At 36.0% G+C, this 17,084-nt stretch overlaps 1 protein-coding gene across 1 annotated transcript in view; it reads left to right on the forward strand.

The window, feature by feature from the left end:
• The window catches only part of GC (group-specific component (vitamin D binding protein)), a 58,180-nt gene that overhangs the window by 14,067 nt on the left and 27,029 nt on the right, over nucleotides 1-17,084 (forward strand). Inside the window, exons 2-10 of the mRNA XM_012724014.1 lie at nucleotides 4,965-5,034; nucleotides 5,590-5,722; nucleotides 7,917-8,128; nucleotides 9,208-9,340; nucleotides 9,635-9,729; nucleotides 12,916-13,045; nucleotides 14,018-14,220; nucleotides 15,166-15,295; nucleotides 15,743-15,840. Of these exons, the coding sequence (XP_012579468.1) occupies nucleotides 4,965-5,034; nucleotides 5,590-5,722; nucleotides 7,917-8,128; nucleotides 9,208-9,340; nucleotides 9,635-9,729; nucleotides 12,916-13,045; nucleotides 14,018-14,220; nucleotides 15,166-15,295; nucleotides 15,743-15,840 (1,204 nt within the window). The remainder of the gene's footprint in view (nucleotides 1-4,964; nucleotides 5,035-5,589; nucleotides 5,723-7,916; nucleotides 8,129-9,207; nucleotides 9,341-9,634; nucleotides 9,730-12,915; nucleotides 13,046-14,017; nucleotides 14,221-15,165; nucleotides 15,296-15,742; nucleotides 15,841-17,084) is intronic.

Consider the following 17,084-nt stretch of genomic DNA (forward strand, 5'->3'; position numbering starts at 1 on the left):
GAGAAAGGGAATAGAAATAAAAGTGGATTCCCAAGCCAGGGAGGGGCAAGGAAGCTAAATGGAGTCATGTCTCCGGGAATATATACCTCTTTCCCCCTAATTATTTTAGAGCTCCACCAGGCTCTGTGATTGGTAGTTCTCTGTGATCTCCCTCACTGTCTTAATGTCTCTGTGACCAGAACTAATTCTCTGTGTCTCAGCCCTTATCTTAGAGTCCTTTTTCTTATATGCCCTTTTGCCACTAGTCCTGAGGGTGTTTGATTAGTCCTCTTTGGCATGTGTTGCCCTAATCTCTACAGCCTTCCTGAACTCCTCTGAAGTCCCTCCCTGCACTGCCTCTGAAGCTGCCTAGTTATGCCTAACTTGCCTTAGGACTCGTTCTGATTCATTTGTGGCAGGATTAAATAATATAAGTCAAAGTGAGCTCAACTGGAATACTAAAAACCAACTGAAGAGTACTCCATGGAATGAGGAATTAATTTGTAATTATCACATTGCATGTTAACTTCCCTATTTGCTTTTTGTAGGTAAGAAAATGATTAACACATCTGCTTAGCTTTTAAGCTGTATATCTTTGGATAAATGCATAAATGAAAGGTTAGTCTGAATCTATTTCCAGCTGTCCACCAGAGAGATACATGGTACAACAGCTGCCTCTGCAGGTTATTTTTATAAGAGCAGTTTTACCTTTATAGTTCTACCTTTATAGTTCTTTACAAAATGATGTAAAAATAAACATTATTTAAAAAAGAAAGAAAAGAAAAGAAAAGAAAAGAGGCAGTTTTGTTTAGAGAAAGAAAAAAGTTTATTAAGGAGAAGGGGAATAGAAATAAAAGTGGATTCCCAAGCCAGGGAGGGGCTTTCTTTCTTTCTTTTTTTTTTTTTATTTTACAAAAGTTTATTTTTACATCATTTTGTGCATTTTTTTTCCATCTCAATTGTAATCCCCATGGGTAGTTCTGATGTTTCTTAATGTCTTCATTTTGGGTTTCTTTCTTGTTTCTGTGATGCCCAAGGCTGAAGTTCCAGCAAAAATAGTTGTAACTTTTTTTTTTTGTAGACTTATTTGGGCCCTCCCTGGTAATGCAATGGGTTAAGACACAGCACTGCAAGCTAGACACAGCCACTTCAGTGTGAATTCAATCCCCAGCCAAGAGATGACCCACATGGTGCAGGAGACGTCTCTTGTCTCGCCCACTGCTCCCCTCAGCAGTGTACTTCATTAATCTGCCTGTTCTGCTCCCCCACTCTGTCTCTGGTGAATCTACTCACTGCCCCTGCACCTATGGCCTGTACCCCAGCTCTGCATATTTATTTATGCATACAGAACCAGGTCAGAGGTGCAGGAGTTATTCTAAGTCTTTCTGTGGTCCATCTGGTTTTCTACTTATCTCTAATAACTTTTGCACTCTAGCTAACATATTACAGAACACAGTAGATTGTTGCAGACACAAGTAATTGACTTAATGAAAACTATTTAACAGAAGATAATCTTCAGTGTCCACTAGCACTACAGTCACACAGACACTCACTCATAAAACACTGAATAAAGTTCCTTAGGTAGTTTCACCTGAACAGAGAAGAACAGAACAAATTTTTTCTCAGGATATCCAGCGGAGATGCATTATTTGAATAGAGGTTTTCACTTTGTATACCTTCGAGTGGTGATAGTGGGGGTATCAACAAAAAGACCTCCTTGCAGTTTACAAGGAAATTTTATAAAGTAAGTTAGCTCTTACACCTCAAAAAGGAGTAAGTTCTTATGAAAGCCGTGTGTGTGTGTGTATGCCTGTGTGTGCATGTGTATTTTAAAACTTTGTAAGTTTAGGGGGGAATAGATTCCACATACTTTGATAGTGATCATAAAGATCATGAGGATACAGTCTGGTATTAATTTCAGGAATCTTTGGTACACCTTATTATTTAAATTCTATTTGACTATTTCCAGGACAAAATGGTTTCTTCAAAAAGCTGATCATTACTTAATTACTAATTAAAAAGTTTCCTTAAAATGAACTAAAGCCTGCTGCCAGCAACAAGATAAAACTCCACTGAAATAACATTATAGCTCTTCGTCAGGGATGATGGGCTCGGGCAGAAACTCTTTCCCTCTATGCCCTCATCTGAGACCCAGAGGATACCATTAATGATTAATGAAAATTTTCTGCCCAAATTTGACCTTCTGAAACTTCAACAATATCTGACCTTGTAAACTAATCAATAGATTCCACAAAATGAACTAGATGTGAAAGTTTTCAGGTATAGCAGAAGTTTGATGTCAGTGGCATTTTGTACTCCATTGATTTATTATCTTTACCAGTTCTACTATTTTGTTCTAATTTCCCAGATAAGGTAAAATTTGAACATGTAGGTTTTCCTGTGTGAGTTTAATGCTTGACCTTTCTTTTGAGTTGGTTGTTTAGAAAGTCTGCTTTAAAATGTCTGCTTTGTTCCTTACTTCTGACTCTTCTCAACTCAGTGATAGGGTAGTTGGTAGCCCACTAAAGATAGAGTACAACAGCTTTCCTACAGGGAATTTTCACCAACATCAGGTATTCTCACCAGTAAGTTGCACAAATTCCTGAAGAGGATTTCTTTAAAAGGAAAAACGTCTACCCTGCCTGTCTTTATCTACCACTAACTCAGCTCCAAACCACAAGACAAAAATTCCTACCTTGGCCTATGTATATTTACTGTTACAAAAAACTATTAGTTTGGAAATTTGGAGGTTAAAAGGCTTGATAGCAGCTTCCATATCACCTGAGATGGATTCCCCAATACATAAAGCCATGAGGATAAATAACTAAGGGTTCAAACTTATGGTTCTTCAAAGGAATACCACATTATAAGGGGCCTTCCCTGGTGGCACACTGGGTTAAAGCACAGCACTATGAAGCTAGCCGCAGCTGCTTCAGCATGAGTTCAATCCCCAGCTGGAAGGTGACCCACAGGACACAGCAGACCTCTCCTGTCTCATCCACTGCTCCCTTCAGCAGTGTACTTGGTCACCTGCCTGTTCTGCTCCCCACTCTGTCTCTGGTGAATCCTCTCACTGTTCCTGCACCTCTGGCCTGTATCACAGTTCTGTATGCATAAATAAATGAATCTTTAAAAAAAAAAAAAAAAGAATAGCCCATTATAGAGCATTGGGAAATTTCCTAGATTTGTACATATAATGAATAAGGGAAGACACAGGCTGCCTTCCATGTGTTCAAAGCCTGTTATAAACATAAGCATAGTAAGTGAGGCCCCAAAAATAAAAATGCATTTCCTCCTGCACTAATTCTTCCATAGTCACTGAATGGACTTAAAGAAAGGTGCTATGATTTCTCCATTCATCTCCCAATAAGGACCTTTAGATATCTCCTAATATTCAGGGGCCTACCTGGTTTTTTTATTCAAAATTTATTTATTTTGAAGCTGCTCCCCCCAGAACAGACCTATTTCAATTCTATTAACTGTGCATGTACACTTTCCTCTCTTTTCTTCTGCCTGTTCTCTTCTTCTTCCTATTCTTTAGGCTGCTATTAGCAGCTTGAACATGCAAAAGGGAGAAGTTAGCAGAAGAGACAACCAACAGGAAATACCAATCCAATAGCAACTTGGTGGCTTAGTGTTGTTCCCCTTGGTTACAGGACATGTCCAAAGTTGTCATTTTCTCCTTGTGGCTACTTTGGAGAGTTTTTAACCATTATCCCTATGGATCTCTCACATCCATCTGGCACCACAAAACTACTGAGGACCTCCCTAGTGGTTTATGAGTTAAGTTACAAAATAATATATTATTTAAAAATTTAGGCCCTCCCTGGTGGCGCAGCAAGTTAAAGCACAGCACTGAGAAGCTAAAGCCACTTCTGTATGAGTTGGATCCCTGCCTGCACCGGAGGTGACCACATGGCGCGGCAGACCTCCCCTGACCCGCCCGCTGCTCCCCTCAGCAGTGTACTTTGTCGATCTGCCTGTTCTGCTCCCTACTCAGTCTCTGGTGAACCCTCTTACCCCCCACATCTCTGGCCTGTACCTCAGGTCTGTATGAATAAATAAAATCTTTTAAAAAATTTAATATTCCCCACTGTTTCTGTGGTTTTCAAGCTGTCTACTCTGCACACAGGTGTCCCACTGCCCTCCACATAATCATTTATGCAAAGACAAAGCCCACACTTAGGGATAACCAGGCAGCTTGCTCTCTTATTTAATCTACATCAATCCACATACCACTGCAAGCTTTCCACTAATGGCCCGCTTCTTGGTTGCTCAAAGCTACTTGGCCAACTAATCATACTTTAGATTTCTACAGCCTGAATCAGATGCCTATCCTGGCATCAAGAACTCTGGTCCCCCTTGCTATGACTGAAGAGAAATACTCCCCACTATACCCCCAAAACCACTGGATAAATAAACAACTTTCTCAAAAGTACTTTTCTTAATTTCCATCTTTTCTTTTGGCTAAGTTCCTAATCACCCCCCTATATTCTGGAGGTGGGTAATGCACTAAAGGTGATAACACCGTTATGCTCTCATACACAAACTAAAGTCCTACATCTGTGCGGCTATTTTGGAATGTAGACATATTCACTTATTTTCAGTTCTTTTTCTTTTTGCAGCCTTAGCTGAAACTAAGCCAAGAAGAAGGGAAGAATAAAAAGCCACATTTTAGTATTAGAAAGATGGACCCTAAGGATGATTGCCATAGCAATAATTTCTGATACCTTATGTGGCATACATCTTTTCACTTAAATATTTTTACTTTTTAATTCTGTCCATTAATTGTTATAGTATGTCATAAACCTCTGATCCATTGTGAGAAACCTACAAAGGTATCAAAGAATGAAAGTGCATATAGTGAAGAAAAATGTCACTTTCACTATGGATACAGCTGTGTTAGTTCCCTTCCTACATATGCATTTAATGTGACATCCATTTTGAATCAAAACCACGTAAGTTTTTCTATTTCTGTTCTACAGGCAGAGATTATGAAAAGGATAAAGTCTGCAAGGAACTGAGCATTCTGGGAAAAGATGACTTCAGATCTTTGTAAGTATCAGGTATTCACCTATTCTTTGGTTACTTGGTTTGAATGAAACTATGAGGTAACTTCCAATCAGCATAAAGGGCTAAGCTAATCTCTGCTAAGAGGAGAAGCACAAGTCAGTGTGGACAGAGATGTCAGGCAAGTGGAGGACATCCAAAAATATCTGTTGAATTATCATTCCTGTGGTCTAAGAATTTGTTACCAGCAAGTTTAAGAACAAGTTATGACAATATATAAGCATTGTCTTCTAAGGTCAATTGAAGTACAAATAGTACATGATACAACTTGGACAAAGTCTATGAGGTACAAAACTGGTTCATTTGAAGCACAGAGAAAATGACCATTAAGCTGGTTTGATGGAACCCAAGTTCAGCTTCTACTGTTTTATAAGATAAATTTACCTAGAATAAAAACTAATTTTTAAAGTAAGCTTCATATTCTTTTTAAAAATCAGGTAAGCAAATATGCAATTTTTCTTTTAAAATTTTCCTTTTAATATGCACAAGGTAAAAAAAAAAATTAGTCCTTATAATATATCAACTTATTGTTCTCTTCAGATCAATGGTTCTATATAGCAGAAAATTTCCCGGCGGCACATTTGAACAGGTCCAACAACTTGTGAATGAAGTTGTCTCCTTGACAGAAGACTGCTGCGCCGAAGGGGCTGATCCTGACTGCTACGACACTAGGGTACAGTCTGTGTGGCTGACAAATTCTACAGTAATCCTTCAAGGGAAGTCAAGATAGGTTTCTCTGTCATATCTTGATAGCAGTTCCACCTACTCTAGTGTGGAGGGAATATAACACCAACTGCATAATCTCTGGCCCTACATCAATTCAAGCATAATGGAATCAATTTTTCCATTATTTCCACACAGTTCAAATGCTAAAACATGGGCCACTGTGGCTAATGAACCTCTTGAAGTATTCTAATGTAGTCTCTGCATTTTTCAAGCTTGTTTAGATCCATACTTGTATCATCCAGTTAAAACAGATGCCAAGTGTCCCAGAATAATTTTATATTGCCCTCAAATTATTTTGGGGTTCACATGTTGCTATATATATGTGTACTAGGTTCTGAGTTTTCTTTCTTAAACTGTTTGTGTGTGTGTGTGTTTGTATGTGCATTAGAAAAAGACATGACAGTAGCTGAAAAAGTTAAAAGATAGGCTTTGGCAGCAATTTGCTAATGCAGTCAACAGATCTGATGCAAATAACATTTAGATGCATCTGACAAAGGCTTTGACAAATAGTTCTCCCTGCTCAAGCCTGCAGCAGTTAGTCTGCAGAAACAATGCTTCAAAAATCTGATAAGCATAGATTTTAAGCAATTATAGAGCCCAATCATTGTTTTACCTCGCTCTGCCTTTCTAAGAAGTGTATCATCTTCTTCCACCACCAAGTTCATAAATCCCAATTATTTTCAAGCTCCTGAGTTTGAAAAACTTCTTTGCTGTCTTCAAATAAACAAGGCTAAAACTACAAACCATGATCAAAATAACAGAACAGTTTTATTTCTATTTTAGTTCACATATTCGCTAACCAACATCTTGATAAACTCTGAATTAAAGAGTTCAAAAGATATAGATGGTCGTGACATTTTTAATGCATAACAACTTTGTTTGTTCAAATAACTTTTTTAATGTCTTGATACTTCCTTTTTTAAAACTTTATTTGAAGGAGACAGTAAAGGGGAAAATAAAAAAAAAGCTGTCAGGTAAAGGAAAAGAGTCATTGAAAAGAAAGGGTAAAAAGATTTCCTTAAAGAATTCTGATAGCTCAATGTGAGGTGTGGGCCAAAAATTTGAAAAGATTTATTCTTAGTTTACATCATTTATTCATGTGTTGTTTTCCTTAACTGATAGATTTACAAGTCTTGTGGTAAAAATACGATTAATGTAAAATTATGAGAATGTATAACTACTTGTCCCATATTTCTTTCTCTAACAATTACTTCTAAGTTTTTATTCTAAACCTCACATTTCCAGGGAAAACATTCTGTTTCTACAATTACTTTGGGCTTAGTCTATTCACAGTATCACAGTATCAGTGTTGAGATGGTAAATGAAATTGCAGTAGAGCTTTTCACCTGTGCCATACACAAGAATAAACCTTGGGGCTTTAGGAAAACAGACCCTCAAATCCCATCTTTTACTTACTAAGAAGAATTTCTATGCTGCACAGCCCAGGCATTTATTTCTAGACATTCTAATTCTGATGGAAAAATAGGTTCAAGAACCAGAGGGTAAAAGGCTGCAAACCAATGTAGCAAACTGAAGCAGTCAGACATTAAGAAACTGCTCATTTAATAAAGAGCAAGGAAGAAAACAGAGGCAGGCCTCATTCTCAAGGGATATCTGCAGCAGAAATCAAGTAGATCATATCAGAGCTTTCTCAAGTGATCTCCTTCACCAAAGATGCTAATAGCCACCTGAAGAAACACTGGGCTAGGGGATAAAAACGCTCCTGGCTGTAAATGATGTCCACCTATTAATGAAGACTATACTTTTATCCTACTCTGAGAGTCATTTATTAACATAAGACCCTACTTGTATATAGTTATAATTATGCAATTTGTCATATTGACAGATCATCTCATGCAGCCTTGGGCAAGCACAGTTTATTACTAATAAGATTCTAAAATAAAAGACCAAGATGTATCAAAAAGAAGAGTTTGTAAATCAAGTAAAAGGGGCCAGCTGTATAATGATAGATAGAGACTTTTGGTGGCAAACGCCATATAGTATATACAGATTGATTTGTAAGGCTCTACACCTGAATTCTATATAATGCTATACAGCAGTGCTATTTTAATAAAACATACTGAGATGTTGTCATGAGCACCAAGCCTGGAACCTTGCACTTCTTCCTTCTCTCCTTCTAGACCTCAGCCTTGTCTGCTAGGTCCTGTGAAAGTGACGCTCCATTCCCAGTGCACCCGGGGACGGCTGAATGTTGTACCAGAGAGGGCCTTGAACAGAAACTCTGCATGGCTGCCCTGAAGCACCAGCCAGAAGAATTTCCTACCTATGTAGAGCCAACAAATGACGAAATCTGCGAGGCATTCAGGAAAGATCCCAAGGGATTTGCTGAGCAGTAAGCAGGGTTCATTAGCAGTAGCACCTTAGGGCATTAAAATACAAGAAATGTGTCTCATCTAGCTCCATACGCTCTACAGACACTAGAACAACCCAGACAACGTGCATAACAAGGACTCTCACCCATACAATCCATCTCTTTGTTAGTGCTGATTATTGTAAGTGCATTTCTCAGACAAAATAAACTTTACCGAACTCCCACTCCCAGTTCTATTACCTGAGGCAAAAACACTGGGAGTCCCTATCCACATGATATTTTCAAATATTTGAAAACAGCTGTTCTGATTCCATCTGATGGAATTCTGTTGCTATTCACATTTTAGACTTTTAATTTTCTCCTCTCTACAATGTATCCATAGAAATAGTTATGAACATGACACATTGCACTACATAAATGAACATAATACTTTGAACTCCTCATCGTTTAACATTCATAAGGAGCCAGATTATACATTGCTTTTTAATGTTAGTCGCAGAAGATCATCAAAACCAACAAGAATGTAAAATCAATTTATGATAATAGAAAAATACATAGACAAACACCAAAAATAAAGCCATTTAAACTAGCTTTAATACTATGAAATTCAGGTTTATGACTATAAAATTTGGTTGGCTTCCTCATCCTTTTAAGTTTAAATAAAGGTTTTGACAAGATTTCAGAGAGTCTTTATGACTCAAAGGGGCTTATGCACCTCAATATTAAAAAGATTAACAAGCCAATTCAGAGCAATCATCTAGAAAAGGTTAAATCCATGACACTCATTTACATTTGTTCATCAACATAAATAGGCAATGACTATTTGCCTAGACAATAAGTGAGAAAAGCAACAATTTACTATTTCTCTCGTAATCTATATAGGAATTAAAGAACCTACAATTTTTAATGAAAATATTTGTTCAAAATGAGTAGCATAATATTCCTTTATCTGTGTCCTTGGTACTTTTTAGATACTCAGTTTTATTCATTAGAATAATAATGAATAAGTTGTCTAAATTTGCTTCATTCAGAGAATAACTATGAGCAAGTATAAGTTTGCTTCCCACAATGCTTTGGCCAACCCTGGTATTTTCCCACAGATTTATGTATGAATATTCCAAGAACTATGGACAAGCCCCTCTGCTGCTTTTGGGTGGTTACATCAAGAGTTATCTCTCAATGGTGGGGTCCTGCTGTACCTCCCCAAATCCAACTGTCTGCTTTCTGAAAGAGGTAGGTGTCATTTTATCAATGACATAGTTAATTTTGTATCTTCTGTTGCTATCATTCCATTTAAATGGCAATGGTCAGATTCCAGTGTCCATAAAAATTTGTGAAAGACCTCTTTTGCATTTTGTTAACTGGAGAAATAAACATAGTGCCTTTGTGGAAGAAATATCAATAAGCTCCTTTGGTCAGAAGTCAGTTTTCTAGCCGAAACAATCATTACATTTATGGTTACCTTTTGCTATAAGTGTATATTGCAATGGATCTTTACATCAAATGAGCTTCTCACTTCTTTTCTAGAGACTCCAGATTAAACATTTATCACTTCTCACCACAATGTCAAATCGACTCTGTTCACAACATGTTGCTTATGGGAAGGAGAAATCAAGGCTCAGGTAAAGATTAAACATTATCAACACTGTTAGCTGTCTAAATCTGTGCTTTCTAACCATAATATAAGGATTCTCTAAGAAAATATCTGTAAAGAGATATAGATTATAATTTTATGCTACAGTAACCCTTAAAAATCTTTACTGTTTATATTTTGCATGAAAAAATAAGAACAAGCACACATTATAAAACACAAGATAGGCTTTTAATAAACTTTTTCCATATACTCATTATATTGGAAAATTTGTAGACACTAGAAATAATTTCCTCAATATTCATATTAGTACATATTACAAACACAAAAGCAAAAATCAGTTACTTTTTTTTTTTAAGTTGCTTTGTGCATGTTCCCCCTGGGATAAGATTTCCTGAATTCTACTTGTTATATGAAGTCGTGTGTTATATACATTGCCTAATATTCACGAATGTATCCTAATTTAGCAATTTTATTTGTAACCTGCTTTGATATTTTTATTAAAATCTTTAAGATAAATCCAGATTGCTTTCCATAATGGTTGTACCAGTTCACCAGTTTATACCAAAAGGCTTCCTTTTCTCTGTGTCCTATGCAACCGTTGTCACTGGGAGTATTTTTTAATATGTGCCATTCTCACAGATCTGAGATGGTACTACACTCTGATTTATTCTTATCTCTCTTATTATAAGTGACAATGAACACTTTTATGTCTTTTGGCCTTCTGGATATCCTCTTTGATGAATTACCTGTTCATCAAGAAGTTTTATCTTTTCAATATTGATACTCTGATCCCTTTTACTATTACCCATAAACTTCTGCCGTCTAACTGTAAAGAAAGACTATTTCATGCTGGCACAATGTCCTAAGCCTCTCTAATGTAAGCTTTCCCTAGTCTTTTAAAAAGTAATCTTCTGTTAGAACTATTCAAATACTAAGTTGTATTTTCACTAGGCCTTCCCTTCAATTTTCTTTTTGCATTAAGACAGTATATTTTGCAAATAGGCTATAGGAAGTTATAATATAAAATCACCTACATAAGATAAACATCAATTTATACTTTAATTAGTGTCTAGGAACTTACAAGGAAGTAGTATCAAATGAATAGGTATTTAGCTACAAATATTGCTGCTACTTTTTTAATATAAAATGTCTGATACTTCCTAACTTGCTAGTAAGGAGGTTGAATCAGTAATTAAAAACCTCTCAACAAACAAATCTAGAAGTAGATGACTTCAGGGATTTCTATCAGTCAAAGAATATCAACCCTCAAGCTCCTCCCCCATGAAATCTTTCAAAATCATTTTATGAAGCCAGCATTATCATGATACCAAAAGCAGACAAAGAAAATTACAGACCAATATTCTGAACTAGTTGCAAAAATTCTCAACATAATATTAGCAAACAAATTTCAATAATACATCAAAATGATCATATACCATGATTAGGTAGGATTCATACCAGGAATGCAATGGTGGGCCATTATCTACAAATGAATCAATGTGATAACATTAACAAAAGAAATCATGATCATCATGATCATCTCAGTTGATACCAAAAATGAAAAATTTCAGTGTTTATGATAAAGACTCAGAATTCATATAAAGAGAACATAAATGCAACAAAATAAAGGTCATAAATGACAAGCCCACAACTAATATCATACTCAATGAAAAAAACTTTTCCTCTAAGATCAGGAACAAAGATGGCCACCACTCTTGTCCCTTTCATACAGCATAATATTGTCCTACGTAGAGCAATTACAAAAGAAAATGGAATAAAGTCATCCGAATTAGAAGTAAAATCATTACTATTTGCAGGTGGCATAGTATATATGTAGAAAACACTACAGATGCCATCAAAAGTGTGAGAACTATCAAATTCAGTGAAGTAGTATACAAATATTAACACAAGCCTGTTGAATTTCTATATATTAACAAACCATAAAAAAAAAAAACTTAGAAAAACAGTATCATTCACAATTGCATGAGTTTCACCAAGGAATAAATCTAGCCAAGCAGGTGAAAACTACCAGATACTAATGAAGCTGAAGACAACATGAATAGAAAGCTATCCTGTACTCATGGATCATAAGAACATTGTTAAGAAGCTCAGACGACCCAGTGTCTCAGAGAACCTTGTGCACTGTTCATGGAAATGAAAATTGCTGCAGTCATTATGCAAAACATTATGGCGGTTTCTCAAAAAATATATAAATACACCTACCCTATATGATTCCATACAAACAAAATCCTAGAAATGTAACTAGTGCCTGAAAGTACACCAGTGACTATCTGAGAGTAGGAGGAGAGCGCAGAGAGGGTAGAAAAGTGCATTACAATATGGGAATAAGGTGGATATACTCATTATCTTTTTTGTTGTGGTTTTGAGGTAATGTAGGTCTATATTGTGTACATTTTAAGAATACAAGTTCACGCCAGTTCTATCAAGCACCCAGAATCCTCTATCCCAGTCTATTTTCTTGATAGTTTCATGGTTGTGCTAGTTTCATGAGTGTGTATATATTTACATTATCTATCTGGTAAGTTTTAATATATTTTCAAGTTATTATGTCATTAAAACTATTTTTAATATTTATATGTACAATACATATATTAATATTTAATATTAATGACCCAGCAACTCCAATCTGTATTTAGCCAAAGAAAATAAAAACCCCAGAGAAATTCTCCCACATCCATTTCAGCTATTTACAATAGCTAGTATATGAGAACAACCTAAGTAAATGCCCATGAACAGATACTGGATAAAGAAGCTATTAATACATATACACAATGGAATAATTATTCAGCCACAAAAATGATATAAATTTTGCCACCTGACATTCATTCTGGATGTATTTCCAGCACATTTTGCTAGGTACAAGTCAGACAGAGTAAGATAAATGCTGTATGATCTGTCATATGTGGAATTTAAATAACAAAAAATGGTCTAACAGTTAAAGGATTCTTCAACTGTGCAGACCTGACCAGAAAAGAAGTGACATTATCAGTCCTGAAACATGAAAAGATTCTTGAAGATAACTGAATTTTGAATAGAGGTTTGACATCTAGGATCCATCACTTAGCAAATATGCTCCATACAGATGATGAGGACAGCCTTGAACTGTGGTATTATTCTTCCAGACCATACACTCATAATGAAATCAAGAAAATTAAGGATGTTAGTAAGATAACATTCGTTTTTAACTGTTTAGCCATCTCATAAAATTAGCACAAAAAGTCCCAACTGCTGATTTGAAGGATGTTTTGCCACTAGCAGAAGATGCTACCGCAATTCTTTCCAAGTGTTGTGAGTCTACCACTGAGGGATGCATGGCCAAGGAGGTAAGAGCATCCCTGACCCCAAACCCTTCATCATCACACACCATATAGTGAGTGGCTAGCCCTGTGAGCTGCCTTCCTAGGTTCGCTATCTCACTGAATTCACACACACACACATACTGTGAAATGCAGTATATTATTAAAATGTGTTTTATCATTAAAAAAAACAGAATAGCAAGATCATTAACTTGAAATCATATGATTAAGTAGCAGAGTCCACACACAGGTCAGATGATCTGATTCCCAACATGTCATTCTACTTGCATGGCTAACTCAGTATACCCTAGCTATAGACATTTATTTAAGTTTAATATAATTAGCATTTAATAAAATTTTGATTTCAGTTTTTTTCTGTCATAATAGTGCAATTTCAAATGCACAATAATAATGAGGTAATACAGATTATTTTCATCAATACATAAAGTCATTAGACAGCACTGCAACCATTATTAGAAGCTATTAATGTTTTTTTTTTACACCTATTAAAGTTTGATGGTCAATTTTTTCCACCATTTTCTATTTATATAAACTTTTCACGTAGATACTAATTTGAACAGTTGCTTTGAGATAAAGGTCATTCCACAGATCTTTGAATCAATTTAGGAATAAAAGTTTCAATTAAGAATGTTTGTGCTAATAGGTGTTTTTCCATAAGTGATTTGATATATATGTACTTAGCCATTATATCTACTGCATCCACCAACCTTCGATATTTTAATCAATTTTGCTTTGTAGCTAAATTTTCCTATCACCCATATTTCCTGAGTATAAATCTCAGGTGTCAAATTGTACACTGAAGGTTATAAGCACACATCACTAAATTATCCTCTCTAGATAGTCTAACAATCTACTTTTTAAAAACATTCACATTGACTTTTAGATACACCATGCCAGTTTGTAAGCCTATGTATATCAACATTTTTAATTAGACCAATCAGAATACTAAAATGCATAAACTTACAATTACTTTTATAGCTACCTGAACACACAGTAAAAATCTGTGACAACTTGTCCACAAAGGACTCTAAATTTAAGGACTGCTGTCAAGAAAAAACACCAATGGACGTTTTTGTGTGCATTTACTTCATGCCTGAGGCCCAACCACCTGAGCTGCCAGAAGTTGAGTTGCCCACAAATAAAGATGTTTGTAGTAAACACAGCACCAAAGTCATGGACCAGTAAGTAGAGTTGATCTGAGTAATTATTTCTTGACAGTACTGATATTCATTGGCATTAAATAAGCTAGAAATCAAATAGGAAAAAATGACAAACCTTTGTCTGGTTTTATTCAATTAAGAAAAGAATTAAACCAGGCGAGAAAATAATAAGAATAATGAACAGCCGTATACCAGAAACATTTTGTAGGGGTGGAGTGAGGAATGGGATCAAAAACGGGGGGTGGGGGGGGAGGGAAGTGCACGGGATTATGGTGACTTGGTAATGGGAAACCCATGGGGATTACAATTGAGATGGGAAAAAAATGCACAAAATGATATACAAATAAACTGTTATAAAAGAAAAGAATTGACTATCCCATGGGTTGCATACACTAGGAACACTGAGTATATGCATACTCTTGGCATAAAAATATCTCATATGTAGTTTGAATCACCAGCTCAAATCACTTACCAACATCAACAGACAGAATTTATACTGGCTGCAACTTGAATTTTTGTTTTCTAAATATTCATTGGTTTTATAAGTACATAGAAAGGGGATAAGATAATAGAAAAAATTACACATACCTATTTTCACAAAAAATGCTTTTTGAGAAGCATGATGCTTTGTATAAGTTTCTTTAGTTGCACAATGGATCAGTCTATACAGATTTCAAGTAGGTATGTTCATATATACCTATGCAAATACATCCTACAGAGCTTTCTCAGCATTAACTTATGACCATAGCTTCAAAGCAACAATTAACAAATTGTATTACAATGAGAATTTGTTTTTAATATAATACCTTTTATTTGGAATCAGTTTCAATTTGGGCTAAATCCCTTTCTTTTAATTAAGAGACAAAAACCAGGTACTGTGTTCACAAAAATTTCAAATCTCGAGATAAGATATATATGCAAGTTATGCGTGTTAAAAAGTATTATCTCCTTTCTCTCTAATGCCAGATATGCATTTGAACTAAGTAGAAGGACTCATGTTCCAGAAGTATTCCTCAGTAAGATACTTGTGCCAACCCTGAAAAGCCTTAGCGAATGCTGCCAATCTGAAGACACTACTGCCTGCTTTAATGCTAAGGTCTGATTTGCCTCATTTTCTTTATCAACCTCAGTGTATGTAGACCCAGAGTTGGCAAACTGTAGCTCATGGGCTAGATGTGGCCCCGTGCTGTTTGTCTGATCTGTAAACTACGAAAGGTGCTACCTTTATTAATGGTTTAAAGACAAAGATCATCTTCCATTATTCATAAAAATTATATGAAATTCAAATCTCTATGTTCATAAAGTCTCATTGGAACAGAATCACGCTGAACCATGCACTGTTTGTGACTGTTTTTGTACCATAATGGCAGAGTTGAAAAGATACAACAGGTTATATGTGGTCTTCGAAACCTAAGACATTTACTAACTGAAGTTTTGCAGAAAATGTTTGCGGGTACCTAGTATAGATAACACATTATATAGAATTCTGTTGAAAAATTGTTCCAGAAGTTATTACAACACAAATAACTTTGATTTCTTATAGGGCCCTGAACTGAAGACAGAATTATCTTCTTTCATTGAAAAGGGACAAGAACTATGTGCAGATTATTCAGAAAACACGTTTACTGAATACAAGAAAAAGTAAGGGACCTAACTATTCTCCATATTTATCTATTTGTCTTGCTCTGTGATATGAAAGCATAGTTTAAACTTAAGATGAGCTAAGCGAGCAATAAAAAGATGTACAAGTAAAAAAGTCTAAGAGGCAGTCAGAACATAATATCTGTGTAAGAAGAAGCAGTGCTTTTTCTGAGGGGAAATGTCATGTAAATCAGGTAAAAGATCTATGAGTGCCAACTCATCGGGTGGCAATGTTGGGAGCAGTGCAATGAAAGATTTCTCAAAGCCCTTGTGGAGCAGCGAGAAGCCTAGAGGGACTACACCAAGACGATGCAGCCCAATCCAAGGGCTGTCTTGTATTTTTTTAGAATCAGGTTTAGAGAAGGTGGGCAAGCAGGTGGGGAATGTACATCCTTGCAGGTGTGGTATGGGGATGCTTGATCAGGGATGCATTATCGTCTGCTGCAAGCTAGAGTGGAGTGACCAGGGGTTATTGCTTGTGGGCTCCATAGGTTCCTGCTAATCAAAACATACTATCTCAAGTCCCTATTATCACCTAACTTACTGTTACCTAACTTACTGTTAATCTTTATAAGTAAGATATTTCAGCTGATTTGATAATACGGCCAGATTATCTGCTGCTGTCTTCAGCAATCACTGGTTTTCCAGTATGTTCTTCATACTGCTACATGGCAATCACAATGTGAAGTGGGTTGGCATAATGTGGGTACTCACCTGTGTGCTTAAAAGGGACTTGTAATTTTCTTTTTTCTTCTGACATTTCACTGAGCATGATGGTGGGTGAAGTGGGGGAGGGGAGAAGTAAACAGTGTTTTTAAATGAACAATAATATAAACAGACATATAAATTAATAAATATTCACAAAAAAAGACTTAGAATGCGACTCAACTGCAGGCATATATAATAAATGGTTAATAACAGGTTTATTTACAGAAAGGAGAAAATGAAGAAAGGAATAACTCAGGGGAAAGAGAGAAAAATATATTGGCAAATGCATCCTACCAGTTCCACTTAACTGGAACCCCAATAGCATCCTGAAAGCCAGCAAAGAACCAAGAACCCCAAAGTCCACATGTTCGGTTATCTACCAAGCCTGGCTACATAATGCCACTCTCAGATCCCAGCATCCTCTGTAGAGTGGTGATAACATTATGGGATTTATAGTCCTTGGTGTCTTGGATCTCTTTGGTCAGGGACAGATATGGGTTCCATAAAGCCTGTGGAGTTTGTTTAGTACATCCTCT

Source organism: Condylura cristata, unplaced genomic scaffold, assembly GCF_000260355.1.
Source record: "Condylura cristata isolate star-nosed mole 26May11 unplaced genomic scaffold, ConCri1.0 scaffold00012, whole genome shotgun sequence".
NCBI lineage: Eukaryota > Metazoa > Chordata > Mammalia > Eulipotyphla > Talpidae > Condylura > Condylura cristata.